Source organism: Bactrocera neohumeralis, chromosome 4 (genome assembly GCF_024586455.1).
Source record: "Bactrocera neohumeralis isolate Rockhampton chromosome 4, APGP_CSIRO_Bneo_wtdbg2-racon-allhic-juicebox.fasta_v2, whole genome shotgun sequence".
Classification (NCBI taxonomy): domain Eukaryota; kingdom Metazoa; phylum Arthropoda; class Insecta; order Diptera; family Tephritidae; genus Bactrocera; species Bactrocera neohumeralis.
The window spans coordinates 32,040,409-32,063,481 of NC_065921.1; the positions used below are offsets into that span (position 1 = coordinate 32,040,409).

The following is a 23,073-nucleotide window of genomic DNA, read 5'->3' on the forward strand; positions in this document are numbered from 1 at the left end:
TTCACGGGTCCCTTCCAAGATTTTCCGCATGGTGAAAATCTGGTCTACAATAGATTTTACAGGTTTAAGACACACTGATAAGGTCCAATCAGTTTGCTTACGTTGCATTTATAACTGGCGATGAGACTTGGATCTATGCTTACGACCCCGAAACAACCGATCAATCGAGCGAATATCGTGCCAAAAGAGAGCCGAGATCAAAAAAATCGCGCCAAAGTCGCTCAAAAATCAAGGTCATGTTGACTGTTTTCTTCGATTATCGTGGTATTGTGCATTATGAATTCCTTCCAACCGGGGAAACAGTTAACAAGGAATATTATTTGAACGTTATGCGTTGTTTGCGTAACGCGATCCGCCTAAAAAGGCCGGAATTGTGGAAAGACAATTCTTGGTTTTTACACCACGATAATGCACCATCCCATACTGCCCTCGTAATTCGTGATCATTTCGCCAAAAACTCAACCCATATCGTTCCGCAACCACCGTATTCACCTGATTTGGCGCCGTGCGACTTCTGGCTGTTCACCAAGCTCAAAAGACCGCTCCGGGGACACCGTTTTTATACGATAGAGGAGATTCAAGCCGCAGCGAAGACGGAACTGAAGGCCATCTCGGACAGTGACTACAACCAGTGTTTCGAAGATTGGAAAAACCGTTGGCATAAGTGCATTGCATCGAGAGGAGATTACTTTGAAGGGGATGAAATTGATTTGGAAAAATAAATTAAGAATTTTCAAAATAAATACAATGTCACCTTATTTTTTGGGTACAGTAAGCCCATGTAGTTGCACATCAAATTTTGCTGGAGAACCGGTGCATTAACAGAAAAACTTACTTCGTCTTGTGGTAGCGTTAAATCGTGGTCGCTTCTATGAGTAGGCTAAAGATCGAATTCGGTGTGAATGTTGAGGTTATGTGAAAAATCTGTTCTATGGGATTGACGCAGATTTGCCGGAAACGAGATAAACCGTTTTTAAGCCTTAAGAATTCAACCACAGCTCTTCTTGATATCTATATATACTATGGGTTTATAGTATTTAGTATTCTTCGTAACCCGGACGTTACACGATCAAGAAATTTTTTCCAGTTTCAACTACCCCAACTCTCTCTTTTTATCCGTTTTGATACATTTTTCCATTCTAGGCGTGGTTCAAGTTGAGGATCAAGTGAAATCAACTTTAATTTCGTATTCTGTTTTCTTCATACCCTTGAATCATTGAGAGTTCGATCAAGTTAAGAATGATAAAACAATTTGTCAAAGCGTAAGACGTGGAAAAATATTATTTTAGTGACATTTCTCGAAAATTTGTAAATTCTAAATGGTGGAATATTTGATACAGCAATTACTTAGAGATACAGATTTTTATCAAAGTTAGGCCTGTTTTGGTGAATCGTTATGAATAAATTGTGCTAAAGTACTATCTTAGTAATCATCTGGATAAATCTTCCAATACTTTTGGAAATCATTAGTAAGGAACGGAGAGTTCGGTGCAACCAAAATCTAAAAGGGGTGGGAAAATGATATGAAGGTTGTTAAATTCGTCATAAGATGGCAAATTGCTGCTGATCCTTTAAAAGACATTGTCACTTATAAAATTAAAAGTCCATAAAAGACGTTTTATATAACACATGTTATAGGAGGATGGAGTCATGTGTAGAAGTTCAAGCAAGTGAGGAAAGTTCTCTGATTGCCATTCACTTAGGAGTGTCCAGAAACGATTCTTTTACATACTTCCGGTCTTTGACCAAGTATCCTCTGGGTAGCCTAAAAACATCCGTTTGAAAGCGAACTAAAGTGAGAAGGCGAAAACATCCCCTACATAGGGTTGTGCGCTGGGTTTGGGGCCCGCCACGTAAAAAAACACCCCCAATGAAAATTAGCAATCAGCCTCGGATGAGAGACCCCCCTTTTGATGACGACCATGGCAAACGAAATAAGGACTACGAATTGAGGGCATGCACCTGGAATGTCCGGTCCCTTAATTGGGAAGGTACCGCTGCCCAGCTGATTGATGTCCTCGTGAAAATAAAGGCTGACATCATCGCCGTCCAAGAAATGCGATGGACGGGACAAGGACTGAAACTAGTAAGTCCTTGTTGCATTTTCTACAGTGACCAAATAAAGAAGCGAAAGTTTTGTGTGGGATTCGTGGTGGGAGAGAGCCTCCGTCGCCGAGTACTATCATTCACTCCGGTGAATGAACGTCTAGCCACAATCCGCATCAAAGCGAGGTTCTTCAACATATCGCTGATTTGCGCCCACGCCCCGACGGAAGAGAAAGACGATGTGACCAAAGATGCCTCCTATGAGCGCTGAGACCTGCCCCCGCCACGATGTCAAAATCGTGCTTGGCGACTTAAACGCCAGGGTGGGCAAAGCAGGTATCTTTGGCACTACGGTCGGTAAATTCAGACTCCACGACGAAACATCCCAAAATGGACTGGGGCGAGATCGATCTGTGGTACTAATTTCCAGCACAAGAAAATACATCAAGCTACCTGGCTGTCTCCGGATCGAAAAGCCACCAACCAGATCGATCATGTTATGATACGCGGAAGACACGTCTCCAGTGCTCTAGACGTGTGTATGCTCCGAGGTCCTAACATCGCCTCAAAATAAGCGTTTTTTATCCGCATTTTGCATCAAAAACGCACGTCAACGAACACAAAATAAACATTTTGGGCATTTAAACAGAAGCCGGACGATTTATCTACGATTGCAAATTATTGTATATTGGACTTTTAATATACGCAAACCACTTAAATCCTTTTTTATGATTTTATGATATATTAAAACAACTGGCTTTCGATCTTTCAATACTTAATGCAACCGAATTAACCTGTTAGTTGTCAATTAATGAATGTTTTTAATCATTCGTAATAGAAAATGATTTATATTATGCATCGGAGAGAAAACGTTTCATGAAATATATTTAAATTTCGCATTTTCTTTGATTTTCATTGTTTTAAATTTTTAATAGCGATTGAACAGCAACAAATTCCTCCGTTTACATATTTTTTTGAAGATTTCAATCTGGCCATCGCTCGCATTTCCAATTGCTAAACGTCAAAGACCTCCCCAATGAAGTCAACTGTCAAAGCTGGCCGACAGGTGGTTTTGACGTTTAAAATTCACTACCAGTGAAGAAATACGGCATTATTACAGAAGTGTTCTAGATGTGCACTCTTGTAGAACCCCCTAACATCGACTCGGACCACTATCTTCTTGCAGCCAAGATTCGCATCCGCCTCTGTGCAGCAAAAACTGCAGGAAACATACTCAAGGAAGGCTTAATCGAGAACCTTCAATTACAACGGACAGCCGAATGATTTTCTACTCGGCTTGCACTCCTGCTCTCTGACGTGCGTACGCAAGTCGGTATAAGGGAACTGTGGGATGACATTTCAAACTACTTACGTACAGCTGCAACCGAAGCCATTGGTTTTCGGAAAATGCAAAAGAACAGCTGGTACGACGAGGAGTGCCGTGTCGCAGCGGAGAAAATACAGACTGCCTACCTCGCAACGTTACAACGCCACAACACGTGCGGGATGGGATAGATGCCGAGAGTTGAAGAGGGAAGCGAGACGCATTTGCAGACAGAAGAAGAAAGAGACCGAAATGCGTGAGTATGAAGAGCTTGATAACTTAACTTAACTCGCCTTTGACCGTGAAAGCTGTGTCTACGCCAGTAAAGAAGAATAAAATGTAAATAAAGATTTAAAAATAATAAAGAGCAAATCTTACAAAACCATTCATAGTCCCTTGAACTGTAAAGCTTATACATATCTAAGACGAGTTCCAGCTGGGTGGACAGAACTTCGAAGTTGTTCCAGCTCTCTCTCATGCCTGCTTCCTTGCACTTTCTGCATACATATATAGTCTTCACTTGTGCCCATCCAGGCACATGACATGTGATTACAATAGGTTGTGACCTGTCATTAGGCCAACAGCTGTCCTGGAGTCCCATCGAGATCGGGTGAGTAAAAATAATGCGTATTTCTCTTCGAGTCTATAGCACAAGATCTTGGCGATCCTGCATGTTCGGCTATTTCGTTTCCCGAAATTTCTTTAATTAAAATAAATATGTATACAAATTTGGGGATCCGTAATGTACAAAGGTTTAGATATGGTTTCGTTACAGCGTATATATTAAACGAATCGCGAGGATGGGGCGCTGCAACTATTCTAAATTTATCTTTATATAACAGATACTCAATGGTACTTGGGGAGTACTAACGCCCAGTTTTTTCTTACTCTTACAATAGTCATAATACAGATCAATATATGTCATGTACAAGGTCTGTCGCAAAAGAAACAGGACTGTTAAAAAAAACAACAACAAATTAATATTTTTCAAAAGTTATATTTTTTTATTCAAAGTAGTTTCCTTGTGCTTCGATACAGCATTTAGCCCGGTCAATTAGCATTTCAAATGAGTGTTTAAGGTCATTTTTCGGAATGCTCTTGAGAATATCGGTCGTCGCCTTTTGGATAGCTGCTGAAATGTCCTGATGAAGTTTTCCAAATAGGTAAAAATCACAGGGTGCCAGATCGAATGAGTAGGGTGAGTGATTAATGGTTAATATGGAGTTTTTTGTCAAAAAATCAGTGACAAGCGTCGACCGATGACACGACGCATTATCGTGCAACAGGCGCCAGGACCCTGCCTCACGGTATTGTGGTCGAGCACGACGAATGCGTGACAAAAGACGCTTCGTAACACCAAGGTAAAACACAGCATTAATCGTTTGGTCAGGTGTGACGAATCGTAAAAACAAATCAGCATTGTCTTTAATTTTGACTTCTGAAGAGGACTTTTTTTCGGTGACTTCTGATCGTCACAGAGGTCCTCACGACCTTCTTGGAATCGCTTAAACCACTCATGCACATTACTACGGGGTAGGCACTGATCACCATAAACTTTTTTCATCATTTGAAATGTTTCAGTAAACGTTTTCCCAAGTTTAAAACAAAATTTAATATTTGCTCTTTGCATTTTACGACCGATGACCAAAAGCTGCTGTCACTTTTTGATCGATAACATCGATTGTAGTTATCCAATTGTCTTAAAATTTTTACGAAATGTCAACAAGAGCTCAAACTTTTTATTTCATATACCCACCAATAGGTGGCGCCACCAGAAACAGTTATATTTAAAAAGTTCTGTTTCTTTTGCGACAGACCTTGTATGTACGTACTACATATGTACATAGTTGCACTTCGTAGCAGCACGCTACATAATCCGGCTTTAATATCTGTTACTTGAGCTTCGTAAACCGCAGAACCTATTTGTTGCTTGGTTAATGCAGAGAAAATCAGATACATTGGTTGGACTTTTGCGATCGCTCTGTTGCTTCATTCGTTTCAGGCGGTATATTACCCAATCAACCATATTTAACAGAATGCCAAAATGAATGGCTACTTTTGGCAACTTTTTATTATTATTATTAAGTATGATTTATTAATGATGATTTTTTAATCATTAATTTGCTGAGTTCTCTGAAAACTCCATCTTGATATTAAGCAAAATAAATGCACAGATCATTTTTTTGCGAGAATACGGTTCAGTCAAGTAACAATAAGTACTCAGTATAGTAAATTCACATTAGCCATCCTCCTCAATTCTAATAAATCAAAAGTAGTAATTCAATTCGGGCGATAGGAGAAGTCTAAGTATATGTGTGTATGAGTATACTTGTATGTATAAAACAAAAACGACATTCTGAAGGCTTATGCTATTTTTGGTTTTGTGGGTTATTCAATACATTTGACGAAAACCGGATTTATTTATTTTCTCCCAGTCTTTTAGTGATGAATCACCAACATTTTGTCGGTATTATGTATGTATATACATACATATATATTGCATATTTACATATACACCGACTGAAATATTTAAATGAAATCGAAATGGTAAAATTTTGGACTTGTTTGTACATATGTATATACTTAAAGCTTATACACTAAGTTAAATTTTTTTCTTCTACTTTGTGGGTTAGAACGCGTTAAAATAAGAACAATAAACATGCAAAATGCCAGTCTTCACTGTTATATGTATTTACATTTTAAAATCTATTATCTTCCCAAACTACTGAATCCCAAGCATATTTTAAGCCAATAAATGTTGGCTATTAGCAGATCGGCCAATTTACCAACAACAGGAAACCGTTATACACTTATTGTACAAATGTACATATGTATGTATGTCCATATTCAGATAAGATTATATTCATTTAACATTGTGGCTGGCAATGTCTTGATGTAGCTCCGGTTTCATCTTACCAAATACACAATGAGTCTTTTTATATATTTTGCCACAGAGAAAGTGAAAGTGTGAGCTGATGTGGTTAAGATGGCAAGCGACCACAGCAACCATTATCTGCGCATGAGCACGGCCTCATATGAACTCTGCCAACTTTATCACTCACACTTATATTTCCAAAAGTGTCACGGGAACAAAAAATATATGTTTTATACACTGTTGCTGTTTGGCATATATACAAAGGATTCTTTTATAAAAACGTTAATACTTTTTATGAAATTTTCTTTACCTTACACTAAGAACACCCTTTTAATTATTAGCGCAAGCAATAAACTTACATACGTATGCATATACTTTATGTTACGTAATAGCATATGGCTATTATACCTACTGTAAACTAAGCACTATTTTGATTCCCATCAGTCTTTAATATTTCATTCAATGACTACATAATAAAAAATAAATAATTCAATTACTTACAAAAACAGAAAAACGAAACCCAGCCCAATAGAGACGGATGGTTATTTTAATATCATATCCCCGATATACATCAGTATATGAAAATGTAAATAAATTAGGTGCACAACCCAAATTTTATGATATTTGCCCGAAATTACGATTATTATTTCCTTCCAACTGACAAGGCGCCCTCCGTCGGTACTTATGTATATATTTTTAAATATATGTATGTAGTGATGTGAGAGAAAATGCAAAAATACACCATTCTTATTTGCATTTGCAATATAATACGAGGGCTGCTATATATATTTCAGGCCTAATAATGAAAATAGGAATATTTATCAACGAAAATGGTTTTATTGTTTTTCAAAATATTCTCCAACAAGATTTATACACTTTTGCATGCGCTCAAACCAATTTTCGAAGCAAAATATGTACATATATACTAACCTTCTTATGAACGGAAGCGGTAGAGTGAACCGTCCATCGCTGACCATAGGCGGAGAAATACCTGGCATAGGAACCGTTGATATCACAGGCGGTAAAAGAGTTGTGCCAGGTGGTGGTGGCGCAGGTCCTACTATTGTGGGAGGCGGAGGGGTTGTTAACGCTGTCGTCGCACAACGATTCACCGGCAGCGCACTATAAGGTGGTGGAAAATGTCTATGCAATAAATCCGGAAGCATTGGATGTAATAGTGCAGACATTGCCGCTGGCATGTTTGTTGACGATGACCCCAATGTATGATGAACTCCAGACTGTAAGTGCAAAGCCGTAATACCCGGAATGGGTGCAGAGCCTGGCGGCATGGAATGTCGATCTTGTGGACGGCGCAGCTGTCCCGATATGTGAAATTGGTGCGGATGCGGGTGCGGATAAGTGGTGGATAATTGCTGATGTAGATGGCGACGTTCACGTCTGTCGCGCCGCCTATGTACACGAGACAAAATCGGGGAAACTGGAACCCGATCAAGTCGCAATTGCGTGGATAATATTTCATCAGTCTGGCATTCGGTTGAGGTAAAAGTTCGCGATTGTTCCGAAGTAACGGGGGACATACAAGTTGTTTGTCGAGACGCACCATTTACCTGAGATGATATTAGGCTTGGCGATTCCGATGTTGTCAGCGAAGTAGGCGTGCTTTGTTTGAATGCTCGATATTCGTTTGTTCACTATGCGATTCAGCACTTATGCTAATTATATTGATGCTATCGGAAGCATTAACTGGTTTCATTTCATTGCCATTACAATCTCTTTGAGCAGAACTTAGATTCACAATATTATTATTATTTTTATTATTCAGCCTATTCTCTACTTTGCAGATTATATTAGGTAATGCACTCACTTCACTAACACCACTGCCCACTTTATTGAGTGCAGTTGTACTCTTTCTACAAGCACTCTCGTTGTTAACTGGGTAAACACTGGGATAATTGCAATTGACCACACTAATGCGATTGTCTTTGACAGCACTTTTCCGTACTACACCGACTTCAACATTTACGGATGCGGTTTCTACGCTGACGATATTGTTATTATTACAATTATTAGTTGAACTATGAAAATTTGTACAGTTTTTGTTAGTTGTACAATTGCTGTTGTTGTTTTTATCACTGCTTTCCGAATTCACTTGTATTGTCAGGCTCGGCTGAGTCCCAGTAGCCGATGCGTCCAACTCTGCGATTCTTGCGCTATTATTGTTCCTTTTGTCATTTTCAATGGCACTAACAACAACAACATCATTTTTAATTTCTTGCTTTTCCACACTATCGAAATCATAACCGTTATTATTACCATGCTTCGTTTCATGCAATAGATTGCTATACCGATCATCACTGCTAGAGCTACTACTTCTCGGCCGGTCATTACTGGTCAGACAACCGGTGGTAGCACATTCGGAGCTGCTTAGAAAAACGCTGCTCGTGCTGCTGGCGGGCAATACTTTGAAAATATTTGCTTGCTGCACTTGTAGCTCCGATGTGGAAGAGCAAAACAACGCATTCGTCGCGGCGGGTATGCTGAATCGCATTTTGTTCGGCGAGTCAACGGTTTCAGCGGTCGCAATGGTATTGGCGTTCAAAAGTTCACAATCATGTGCATTATTGGTATCACTGTCTTCCCTACTTGCATCACTTTGACTGCGGCTTAGGCAATGTTGCGAATGTTGAACACTTTTACAACCTTCACCAGCATCTGTACGCCTGGCTGCTAGCGCACTTTCACTCGCTCGAAATTCAGCATACAGACGCTCAAGCTCCGCTAGACATTTATTCGGTATAAGTGAATCTAACGGTACTATATTTTCGGAACTTGACCGTGTCACGCGTTTAACTTTTGTTCGAACACCCCTTAGTGTTTTTTTCCATAGATGCGAATATGATGGCAAAGTAACAAACGACAAACGCGAACGCGAACGACGCGCTACTGACCGTCTATAAGAAGAGCCCGACGCACACTGAGTGATCGCTTGGCCATCAGCCTCTGGTGAAATAGCATGGAATACATTGTGGTCGCATTCCAAATGAGCGCAGTTTTCTCTCTCAGCTGTTGTGACTTTGTCGTTCCAAGGCGCAGCAAATAAGTTGGCACTTCCATTGGCTCTATCAGCGTTCATTCGTCTTCCACTGTTTGTACAACCATCATTCATCGATTCTGTGTTGAGTCGGATATCGTAGTTATTGCTATTGCTGTTCTGATTGTTTACGAAAGCAGTGCGTAAACGTGAGCCTGGGAGAGAGTTTTTAATACAATCTGTATAGAAAACAGGTTGATTGACCTCCTCTCCGTTGCTGGATATAATTTTTACTCTATCCATTTCTTTTGTGGTCTTATCCGTATTGCCTGCGAGTCTTGTAGCTATTGCCTGAGTCATTGCCATTAATTGGGAGCTGTTAGAGCGCTGCGATTGCATGTGCAGTCGTTCTTCCAATATTTCATCGTCAACATCATTCTCTTTTTTACCATTAATGTTAATAGTTGCATTGTACTCTTCGGTTTGTTGTGATCGGTCATTCGCTGATCGCGTTTTCCCGAAATGCATGATTTCTTCCGCTTGTGTCTCGTTGTATTTGTCGGGTGATGAAAAAACGATATTATCACTATTATTCTCCAATTGCTCGGACGATTCATTGACAACTCTTGCAGCCGTTGCGGGTAACAATCTTCCAAGTTCTAAGTTAAGTTGACTCGAGAGATGAAGAGGACACTAAAGTAAAAAAAAAATATAATTGACAGTATTTACCAATAACAAAGAAAGAGCAATGTTTAACTGGTTCTCAAGACCCTATAGGTGCATGTAGGCAAATGCATATATAAATACTTTAATCGAATATTTTAATCATGCGCTTATAAATAAATGTATTTATTATTATTTATGTGCATATATTTGTACGTACATATAAAAAATATGTTTATGTAAAGGTATAAGGTGGGGTCCAAAGTAAACAGGACTTTTTGAACCTAGCGCCCCCTGGTGACGCCATCTATATGTCGACTGGTGCGTTAGAATCTGCTATCTTTATCGATTGTCCAGTGAGAATTTCATGACATTTCATTGATTGGAAGTGAAGTTATTGCGTTCTAAGTGTCAGTATGTTTGTGTTATCGGTGCGAAAATGAGCTTCGAACAAAGAGCCAACATTAAATTTTGTTTTAAAATTGGTACAACTTTTACCGAAACGTTTCAATTGATGAAACAAGTTTATGGCGATGATTGCCTATCCCGTAGCAGAGTGCACGAGTGGTTTCAACATTTTCAAAGTGGTCGTGAGGACATAAATGACGATCAACATGTGGGCCAATCAAAATCCGTGATCACCGAAAATTCCATCGAAACTGTGCGTGAATTCATCAAAAATCAGTCGAAATCATCATTGAAATTCATGGAAATGGAATTGAACATCTCCAAAATATCGATTTATCGCATTTTGACCGAACATTTGGGCTTACGAAAGGTGTGTGCACGATTTGTTCCGCACAAATTGACTGACGACCAAAAATTGCTCAAAATCCAACAATCGATGGACGCTTGTGACCGATTATTTGACCAAAAATCACATTTTAACCATTAACCACTCCCCGTATTCACCTGATATGGCACCGTGCGACTTCTTCCTTTTCGGAAAAATGCATTTGCACATGAAAGGAAAGCGTTATGCAGACGTAGAGGTCATTCAAAAGGCTTGCACCGGCATACTGGCGGCCATACCGGCCAACGAGCTAAAACACTCGTTCGACATACTTTTGGACCGTGCAAAAAGTTGTATTGAAGCAGAAGGAGACTATTTTGAATAAAATAAATTGATTTTGCAGAAAAAACCATTTGTTCTGTTTTTTTTAAGTCCTGTTTAGTTTGGAACGCACCTTGTATATCGATGTATGTATGTTATTTACTTGATCGCCGTCGTAAATTATGATTGAGTAAATCGTAAATACATCCGTAGGAATAGAAGCTCAAGTTTTTGGAGTTCAGTTTGGCTTAAAAACGTCAAAACCTTTTAGCTCCGATGATTTAAATGATAAAATATCGTTTGCTGAAAACGGATATAGTAACAAAGTTCTTTCATCAACTAATGCGTCCCTCACGGACATTCATTTACTGTGTTATACTTGTAGTATTCTTTCTTCACGGCAACCGATTTCCCTGTTGTATTGTCTACCATGTTGGGAAGAATTCTTTGGAAACGTAAAACAAAGAAAATATATGTGACCTGGTCTACGGAAAGGGGAAAGGGGGCTTAGGTGTCAAAAAATCATTTTTCACTTCAAACTGACGAAACGAGTTGTTTATTTTTAACAGCTGTTTCCCAAAAGTTTTCACACGTTAGTCACATATAACTTTTGTCTAATAGTTTTTGACCCTCGATAAGTAATCTTAAGCCTCAGTATATATAGTATTTTTTCGATGTTTTTACTTATACTAATTTTTTCATTGCACTGATGTTTAAAATGAAAGGAAAGTAAATATCACAATTTAATTAAAAGCCAAAAAACTATATTCGTTTACAAAAGCCGGAAAGTTTGAGTAGTTTTAAAGAATAGTACATTTTTGACAAAATTAAATATTATTATCTAAAGCATTAGAAGGCGATAAAGCATTTGCTTTGATCTAGTAATGTTTTTGATGTATGTATGTACATACAAGTATGTATGTATGTTTTATAGTACGATTTTTTGTTTGCTTCAAAATAGCACTCAGTTTTAGCACTCATTTTATTTTATTATAGTTAAGGCACTTCATAGGTTTTCCCTTAATGGCGGTTTGTTTGCGTGGCAGTGGTCCGATTATTTAATTTTTTACAAAAGAACATGTGTGCCAAGTTCCATTCAGATATCTCATTATTTTACTCAAGTTACGGCTTACACGGACGGACAGACAGACAGTCACTCGGATTTCAACTTATCTCATCTTCCTGTTCATTTATATATACATATGTACATACATAACCCAATATCTAACTCGATTAGTTTTAAGTGATACGTACAACAACAGGTGCACAAAACTATTATACTATGTAGCAACATGTGACAATAGTATAAAAAAGCACATACATTTTACATTTAAATAATTTATTTAAAGATACCGATCATACATTTAGGATTTATTGCTGCAATAGACATTTTAAACTAGATTTTAAATGTTTGAAAGTGAGGAGTTTTACTTTTCCTGTAGTAAAACGGAAGATGCTCTCTTATTAAACCTGAAATGTAGTTCCCACTTTAATGTTCTCATATAACCAGAATATATTAAGTAAAACACTTGTTCAAAAATGAAATTTTCTTGTTGCCCTGTGTTATACAAGTAGCTACGAAGAATACGAATGATTACGGCGCGTGTAGTAGTGTAGGTGAACATGTGCGATCAATCATCATTTCACTGTTCTGTGTTGCCGACTTTTAGGATTTAAATTAAACCACAAACTGTGTTATGGCTAGTGGTAGGCAATAGTTATCAGAATAAATTTCCTGATAAATGCGGTAGGTAATAAATTGTCATTCAAATACAGGGAGAATAAAAATAAATACATATACACTGGTTTGCAATTCAAAACAATTTATTTTTTTACATACCAATGTGCCCAAAAAATAAGGTGACATTGTATTTATTTTGAAAATTCTTTATTTATTCTTCCAAATCAATTTCATCCCCTTCAAAGTAATCCCCTCTCGATGCAATGCACTTATGCCAACGGATTTTCCAATCTTCGAAACACTGGTTGTAGTCACTTTCCGGGATGGCCTTCAGTTCCGTCTTCGCTGCGGCTTGAATCTCTTCTATCGTATAAAAACGGTGTCCCCGGAGCGGTCTTTTGAGCTTGGTGAACAGCCAGAAGTCGCACGACGCCAGATCAGGTGAATACGGTGGTTGCGGAACGATATGGGTTGAGTTTTTGGCGAAATGATCACGAATTACGAGGGCAGTATGGGATGGTGCATTATCGTGGTGTAAAAACCAAGAATTGTCTTTCCACAATTCCGGCCGTTTTAGGCGGATAGCGTTACGCAAACAACACATAACGTTCAAATAATATTCCTTGTTAACTGTTTGACCGGTTGGAAGGAATTCATAATGCACAACACCACGATAATCGAAGAAAACAGTCAACATGACCTTGATTTTTGAGCGACTTTGGCGCGATTTTTTTGGTCTCGGCTCTCTTTTGGCACGATATTCGCTCGATTGATCGGTTGTTTCGGGGTCGTAAGCATAGATCCAAGTCTCATCGCCAGTTATAACGCGTTTCATGACACCCTGGTAGTCGGAAAGCATCGTTTCACACACTTTAACGCGACGCCTTTTTTCCAAAAAATTCAATGTTTTCGGTACCAGTCGAGATTTGACGCGCTTGAGGCCCAAAACATCCTTCAAAATGGTATTGGCTGAGCCTTTCGATATGCCAACTTCATCAGCAAGGTCTCTAATTGTTAATCGACGGTTTTTCAGCACCAAATCTTTGATTTGTTGAACGTGAGCTTCGTCGGTTGAGGTTGATGGTCGCCCTGGACGCTCTTCGTCTTCGACACGTTCACGGCCGGCTTGGAACTCACTATGCCACTTGTAAACATTTTTTTTAGACATAGCCTCATCACCAAAGGCTTTCTGCACCATCCTCAACGTATCCGCAGCAGAAAATTGATTCTATAACCAAAATTTAATGCAAAATCTTTGCTCAACAAATTTCGACATCGCAAAAAACGAAAAACTCACTTTTAGCAGCTCAGAAAACGACACGTATCTCGAACACTAATGAATATTTTGACATAAATGTGACTGACAGTACTACCAACCTAAAAAAAACAATTCTCCAAATCCTTCGACGCACGCAGTTTAAATTCAAATGTCACCTTTTTTTTGGGCACAGTAGTATATGATTGGATAATAAAATGTTCGGTATCTTATCAAATTATACTATAGTCCAAAGTCAATATGTCTAAGACAAATCACTATATTCTTCATACTGTGCGTTTAAAAGACTTTTTTTGCAAACTAACAATTGTTCAATGGCGATCACTAGCGCGTACAATCCGGTTCGCGTTTTCGGTATTCTGTCACGTTGTGTCGTGAAATAAGAAAAGTTTTGTTTTAAAAGGGATTAGAGATATCTCCAAATACAATACGGGACAGACCCAGAGACTTTATCTATTTTAGCCAATACCGCATACACATACTAATTAAATGGCTTCGGCCCGATACAATTTACCGCCCGAAGCAAATGCCAAATCCTGCGCTCATTCTAAGCCTATTTTACCTAAACAACAATATTTATAACATTTTGAAATTATTAAGGACACTTATTAAAAAAATAAAACATTCACATACCAAAGGTTTAACATATACCCTAATTATTGTTTTCAGTTCTAATCAGTTAAATTAAGTATATCAACTATTTCCAGTACAAGCTTCATTGCAAACCCTAAAATGAGTATTTCACAGATAATTAAACAGCAGAAAATTTTCAAATGAATAATTAAAACAATTCACTTCTCTAACGAAAAGTTGAGAAATTATTAGAATGAACATTAGTTCTGTTTTGTATTGCGATGAAAAAATGTTGGACCCAAAACTAATGTGCTGCGCATAAAAAAAAACCCTTCGTGATGTCTCAAATCCATTGAAACTTCTTAGCAACAAGTAAGCCAAAGTTTTATTGACAATTAAATAGCTTTTAAATAAGATTTGTTGCGGATTCGTAAGATATTCTATTAAGTAAGAAATCTGTTTTTTTTTTAATAAATGAGATTAAGGAATATTACCACAAACTCTCCGTTTTCTTGCGTTGGTTGTTTTCAAGAATGCACTTTAAATAATTTTAACTTTTTAACCGATATCAATGGTTGTCAAGAAGGTTTCTTAATATTATGAACACTTTATATATTTGGACGACTGAAGAGTGACAAAATGCTTCAAAATATTTAATTTCACTCTTTAGGAATAGTCGATTGTACCGACTCTTTATGTTCTAAAAACTTTCTACGGTCCCTTAATCTTATTTTTACTGTTTCCAAATGGCAGCTTGTCTCGGGGTTTTACTCTAGACGCTCAAAAAAACTTTTTGCCTTACTATTATTATATATGAAATATTTTATCTACTCATTTTCTTTATTATATTATTATTTTTTTCTAAATAAACGCAATAATGTCCAACAACAACTGCTTGGTAGTACTTGGTTGAAATTTTTGAAACTCTAGACAACCCACTCATATAAAGTTGAAACCCGTAAAACAACAAAGAAGTTGACACTTGACAACTTTTCAACCGACGAATTTTTTGTGACGGGTTGAGTTGATATCGTTAATACCGATTTTCAAAACTTCAACCAAAATTCAGTTGAGTTGAAAACCGTAATAGGTCAATCAGACACATCTGTTTTATTGTTAAGAATTTGTGCCAAACTGTGCTCTGGCACTTTATTTTCAACTGACAATACTGTCAATTCTTTCTTGATACTTTGTAGAGCACGGGTAGGTTTTGATAAGTTTCTATTAGAGAAACTGTTTTTTCCACTAGCTACGGATACAGGAAGTGTTAGCAAGACACATATTGCCGTTAATAAATTTGTGAACGATATGTTTTAATTTGTTTTCTCTTAATATAAAACGTGCAGTTAATAAAAATCCCAAATTTTTGGTAACTTGTTTCAAATTTTGTATGGTTCAACCCCTTGCGACGTGTTTGGCCAAGATAAGGAAAAACATTTATTAAAAGGTGTGTTAAGCACCCCAAAAGGTGCTTATTTATGAGTGCTTCTTTGCTCATGGATTTGAAGTTTTTAGGTGCTTAACAGAAGTCCTGAACGCCGTTAGAATGATAAAATTGAATAAAAAGAGTTTACTGAAGTCAGTTGAAATGCAGTCGTATATCTCCAGTGCTACCAATCACATTATGTCATATCATATAGCGTGAGAAAGGTGAGATTTTAAGCTTCATTCAACCAATAATAAATAATTAAATTCGGGGAAGTTGAAAAAAAAGTTACAGCTGTTAAAAAATGTGTGAAAATAAAGAAGGAATTTGCTGTATTTTGAAATTTTTGTATAAAAAGGGAAGAATGCCACGCAAGCCACCAATGAAATTAGTGAAGTTTACGGAGACGATGCTGTATCAGTTCGTGTAGCACAACAATGGTTCGCTCGCTTCCGTTCTGAAAATTTCGAAATTTCGATTTATACTGATGAAAGTTTTACACTGATGGAAAAATGTCTCTAACGGAAAAATATCTCTAACGGAAAAATGGCAAAAAGTGTTCGACCAAAATGGTACATATTTGTTTATTTATTTATTAGTATAATAAAAGTATAAAAAAATAAGTTGAAGTTTGATTAGAAATACGAAAAAATTTTTTCGACTACCCAATAACAAAATAATAATGGCTATCACAGTCTTCAGATGCTACTGCAATGGAAAATATTTGTGCTTTAGCTAAAGCTAAAATATAAAGAAAACATTTAAAATGATATTTGACTTTAAGTAACATGTGCCTAAGATTATTGCCATTTTCATTGAATACTTCAAGTTCATATATAACCTTGTCTTTATTGTGATTAATACATATTTTTAGTTATTTTTGTCTATTTAAAAAAAAATACGATCTATTGAAACCATGATATAAACAATTAGGTATATTTCTGTTTGACAACTTTTATTCCAAGTAGTTAAGTTATGTATAAAAGACGGAAAAAATCAGGAAAATCTAAATCAATTTGGTTTATTATGGAAGTGAATCGTTTTTTTTGCAGAAATATATATAGTACGTTACGAATGTGTCTGCTCCTATTAAAGTTAATGACTATGAGTGGCCAATGCCAAGATTCCCAAGCATACCTAGTTAAATTTTAAGGACGAGCAAATTTACTCCTGCACACAAATGCATCAATTCGAATCTTGTCAACACGTAATAATAGCGTTTCTACTTGCCCAATTCTTATAAAATAAAACATGGTAGTTCTTTAACTTGCCTCAATTTCCAACGAGTCCTCCGAATTATTTTTACAGGTCCGCTTCTCGATCACTTCATTGTTGTTCGCAGTGATTGCATCAACTTTACCAACCAGCAAACTTGGGATTAAAACATCCGTTGTTGGTCGATCTGCTGTGACCAAAACTTTCGTGTAAAGGGATTCATATGAAGGCAGCTCTGTTGAATTCTTCAATGGGGCCCAAGATTTGTTCAGGCAAGGAATGGAGCCATAATAAGAATATGAAAACGGGAAATTGTGATCTCTCAATGAGTCCGTCATCTTATGATTTGAACTAATCTTTATAGAATTACTTTCATGACTGCTACTTGCATCATTGTTATTCATATTCTTGTAAAAATTATTGGAAAAAGGCACATAAGGTGTTGATTGCATGGTATTAGCTACGTTATCTGGCAATGATGATTTGGTTATCGCAACAGGCGGGCACAATTGGTGTTCTCCACATTCGCTCGTTGTGGTTTGTGGTTCATAGGCGATTCCATGATCATAGGTGCTATTAGATTTACGTAGTCGCTTGGCTTGATCCGGTCCATCATCTTCGTCCGAGGAACTATCGGTCCATGAACGTTCGTATGGCGTCCATAGCATAGATGAGAGCGCCTCTTCGACGTCAGGTGGTCTTCGTTGATGCGTAAAAGTTCGATCTGTGCTCATAATTTCGTAGCTTTAAATAAATGAAACATTTGCTTTGAAATAGCATTTCATTGGTGGTTATTGTTGTTTTAAGTATAAGGGACTATTTATAATGTTCCCAGGTTATCAACTGTAGGTAGCTGCAAAAACACTCTATGGAAAAACCTATAAATACATAAAACAAATACGCATTATCACTATAATGTATTTATATATACTTTGCTTTGCATAATATGCTATTATATTTAGAGTCTGTCTTATTATTGTGATGACCAAAACTAAATGTACTGTCAAAACTAAACATGTTGAAATACAATGAAAAATATTTTGAGATCAATTGAATCAAAAGTGGAGCCTAATGATTAATATACAAGGTCTGTCTCAAAAGAAAAAGAACTGTTAAAAAAAACAACAAAAAATTAATATTTTTCAAAAGTTATATTTTTTTATTCAAAGTAGTTTCCTTGTGCTTCGATACAGTGTTTAGCCCGGTCAATTAGCATTTCAAATGAGTGTTTAAGGTCATTTTTCGGAATGCCCTTAAGAATATCGGTCGTCGCCTTTTGGATAGCTGAAATGTCCTGAAACCAGTGTCCTTTCATGTGCAAATGAAGTTTTCCAAATAGGTAAAAATCACAGGGTGCCAGATCAGGTGAGTAGGGTGAGTGATTAATGGTTAATATGGAGTTTTTTGTCAAAAAATCAGTGACAAGCGTCGACTGATGACACGGCGCATTATCGTGCAACAGGCGCCAGGACCCTGCCTCACGGTATTGTGGTCGAGCACGACGAATGCGTGACATAAGACGCTTTATAACTCCAAGGTAAAACACAGCATTAATCGTTTGGCCAGGTGGGACGAACTCTCGGTGTACAATACCGTCGAAATCGTAAAAACAAATCAGCATTGTCTTTATTTTTGACTTCTGAAGACGACCGACTTCTGATCGTCACAGAGGTCCTCACGACCTTCTTGGAATCGCTTAAACCACTCATGCACATTACTACGGGATAGGCACTGATCACCATAAACTTGTTTCATCATTTGAAATGTTTCAGTAAACGTTTTCCAAGTCACGAAATGTCAACAAGAGATCAAACTTTTTATTTCATATACTCACCAATAGGTGGCGCCACCAGAAACAGTTATATTTAAAAAGTTCTGTTTCTTTTGCGACAGACCTTGTATTTTTAGTCTCCTAAGTTGTCGACTATTATCCAGTAGTTGGATCCCAAGTACGTTATAAAAGTTCTCGAGGCAGGTAATGACCATCATCAAAATGATAAATATAGAAATGTTTTCTAAAACCAATTTTTTTGTCCTAAGTATCTTTTTAAAAAAAAAATTACAGTTTTTTGTTTTTAGGTTTATAGCGTCGCTTAATTCGTTGCGAGGTATAAATCAAGATTAAGTTCTGCTCAAGAATCAAGACTGCATCATAAGTGTCATAAGGGAAACGAACTGTCAAACTTTCATTATATTTCTCCTCTTCTTCATTATATTTGTCTATCAAATGCAATACCGTCGAACCTGTTGTAACCTCTTTTCTGTCATTCGGGCATTAATTAAACCTGCTTTTATTGGAGATAATTAGTTTTGTTACAAATAAAGCTTCTTATTTTGTATTGTTTCACATTTACTACTTTAAATACAAATTGTATGATAATAGCTTGGATTAAGCATGAGATGTTTTTATTTTTTTTTATTGCGTTTTACAATAATATAGTACAAAAGAAAGACTATAATTACATAATTACTACAAAACTACTCTGAGAATATTGGCTTGTTCGATAGATCGTTGGCTTTGAGGCGCTGAATCGTCTTGGTGATCTATATCCAGAAGTTAACATTGCCACTTCTTTATTCCGATGTTTTAGCATTGAATGGCTTGATTTATGCACCGAACAGATTTATTTTCTGTGTTTACAAGGATTACGCTCTATATCAGAATTACTTCAATACCGAAATGCTGTAGTATTTTGTTTTGGAATTGTTGAATGACCCTTTTTTATTAGCGTTAGCACATCTCCAGAGTTGTGCAGCATGAACGCCCTGAGATTTTATACGGTCTCCTTTACAAGGTTTTGATTTAACACGTATTAACAAGTATTTTACAAATATTAATTAAAAATATGTGCCAGAATTTAATCAGGGTACGCACAATTTTAAGTCTGAATTCATTGACAATGATAAACATAGCAAAGTTGATCCACCTCTTTATGGAGCAAAATTTTTGTTAAATTCTAAAACTGGTTTATAAGAATGTTACTGTATACTTTCTTACCATAAAACTTTAGCTGGTGTAATGACCGGAGTTATTTACTTGCAAACTAAGTTATATGTATGTATATATATCCGTAACTATAAAAACTATCTCTATTAAAGTTTTATTTTCTTAGACAATAATAAATACGTATTTTCAAAGAAGAAAGTGGGATGAGATCACGATTTCTTTCGCACAGTGTCCATAAATTTAAAGAAACTTGTTCACAAGTGAATAAACTTGAAAACTTTTAAGACATCCGTATGGCGGACTGAAATAAATCTTTAAATTGAGTGTACGCAACGAAACGTGTCCTTTGCTTTTATTTTACTGTAATGGTGAGCTAAGTATTTGCCTTTCTCCCTTCAAACTCTGGCAGATGCGGATGTTAAGCACGCGTTGCATGGACAAGTTTTGGTTAAGCTTTTACTCCAAAGTTAGATGTGTGAATTTCACCAATCTCACAAATTCCGATTAAAATATTTAAAAGGAATATACGCCAATTGCAAGTGGAAAGTGAACTGAAAAGCATTAAATAATACGAGTACATGTTGATGCCATAGTTTTCGAGTTATATTAATACAATATTAAACGCCATATTAAAGACTCGTAACAAACTTACAATGAGTCTAATTTCTCCACCATGGCAAAGGAACCATCTCTTAAGATTTCAGTGTGACAATCCGAAAAATCACTGATTTTCGCAATTTTTTTTAATGTTGAATTTAACAAACCGATATTTTTTATAAATAAATACATTCACAAAATTATTTTTTTTTTTAGTTTTATTTATTGGGTGTATAATAGTTAAATAAATTGTTGAAATGACACGTAAAAAGGAAGGTCCTGTACGATGTCTACGATTGCGGCCGCAATTTTGATCTGAACCAAAAATTTCAAAAAGATTATAAATCTGTAGGAAAGTCGCTATCGCCCTTTGGAAATTTTGCTTTTTTTTTGAAATTTGACAAAATGGCGGCGGTTTGAACAAAAAGTATCGAATTTGGCACTTTTTTCGACAGTTTTTCGTAGAAAAAGATAAGAACATTTCGTTCGTTAAAAATTTTCTCTCCAAATTGGAACTCGTTATCCTTAAAACTCTTGCTTTGAGAGTGGAAACTGCTATGTTCCCCACTGTGTTCCCTTTCTACAGGAAACTTTGAGGGAATGTTTTTTATGCTATCCGATAAAACAACAACAAAAACCGATTTTTCGAAAATTTCACACTATGACGATCCCTTAATGAATCAGTACTCTTGCGTAAATCTTAAAAACAATGCGGTATTTTGTAAAGCATCTGTCAAGCATGTGACTAAGATTTTGATCTCAACCGCTTATTGTAGGGATTTTATGTGATTTAGCAATTATATATTAAGATACTGTATTTTATGCTCCTCATTTATCATTTCAACGCATTCTGTAACCGATTTCTTTTTCCGAAGCCTCCAAGTATTTACTTAATCAGTAGATGCTTTATTATACCCTTGCAACCAGTTGGTACAGAGTATTATAGTTTGTGTTCACATAACGGTTGTACGTAACACCTAAAACTAATCGAGATAGATATCCGGTTGACTTTCTGTCTGTCTCTTTGTCCGTCCGTGCAAGCTGTAACTAGAGAAAAAATTTAGTTATCTCAATGAAACTTGGTATGTGTGTTTCTTAGTAGAAACAAGTAAGGAAGGGCTAAGTTCGGGTGTCACCGAACATTTTATACTCTCGCACGATAAAGTGATAATCGAGATTTCATTATCCGTCATTTACATATTTTTCAAATACCGTATTTGTGTAAAGTTTTATTCCGCTATCATCATTCGTTCCTAATGTATATATTCGTATTATACAGAGAAGGCATCAGATGGAATTCAAAATAGCGTTATATTGAAAAAAGGCGTGGTTCTTAACCGATTTCACCCATATTTTGTACATGTCATCAAGGTGTTAAGAAAATGTTACATACCGAATTTCATTGAAATCGGTCTAGTAGTTATCGAGATATGGTTTTTGGTCCATAAGTGGGCGAGGCCACGCCCATTTTCAATTTTTAAAAAAAGCCTGGGTGCAGCTTCCTTCTGCAATTTTTTTCGTAAAATTTAGTGTTTCTGACGTTTTTTGTTAGTCGGTTAACGCACTTTTAGTGATTTTCAACATAACCTTTGTATGGGAGGTGGGCGTGGTTATTATCCGATTTCTTCCATTTTTGAACTGTATATGGAAATGCCTGAAGGAAACGACTCCATAGAGTTTGGTTGACATAGCTATAGTAGTTTCCGAGATATGTACAAAAAACTTAGTAGGGGCGGGGCCACGCCCACTTTTCCAAAAACATTACGTCCAAATATGCCCCTCCCTAATACGATCCTTTGTGTCAAGTTTCACTTTAATATCTTTCTTTATGGCTTAGTTATGACACTTTATAGGTTTTCGGTTTCCGCCATTTTGTGGGCGTGGCAGTGGGCCGATTTTGCCCATCTTCGAACTTAACCTTCTTATGGAACCAAGGAATACGTGTATCAAGTTTCATCATGATACCTCAATTTTTACTCCAGTTACAGCTTGCACGGACGGACGGACAGACGGACGGACAGACGGACGGACGGACAGACAGACATCCGGATTTGAACTCAGGAGTTCATCACCCTGATACTTTGGTATATATAACCCTATATCTGACTCTTTTAGTTTTAGGACTTACAAACAACCGTTATGTGAACAAAACTATAATACTCTATAGCAACTTTGTTGCATTTTGTATAAAAAAAAAAATCGAGTTCGTTGATGACCGTAATCGGACCACTCCCACAAATCGCCATTAACCGAAAATATATAAAGTGCAATAACTAAGCACTAAATTAAGATATAAAGCTGTAATTTGGTATAGAGAATCCCACTAGCAAGACAAAAATTTATTAAAAATGTGGGTCCTACAGACTGTGTAAAAATGGATGAAATCGAAATATAACCCTGCTCA

General features: G+C 36.8%; 1 protein-coding gene across 1 annotated transcript in view; it reads right to left on the reverse strand.

Annotated features, from left to right (window-relative positions):
- Positions 1-23,073, reverse strand: part of LOC126756542 (serine-rich adhesin for platelets) — a 58,281-nt gene that overhangs the window by 26,015 nt on the left and 9,193 nt on the right. The window contains 3 exon segments of the mRNA XM_050469680.1: positions 7,176-7,869; positions 7,872-9,930; positions 17,182-18,003. Coding sequence (XP_050325637.1) covers positions 7,176-7,869; positions 7,872-9,930; positions 17,182-17,859 — 3,431 coding nt within the window. The 5' untranslated portion in view covers positions 17,860-18,003.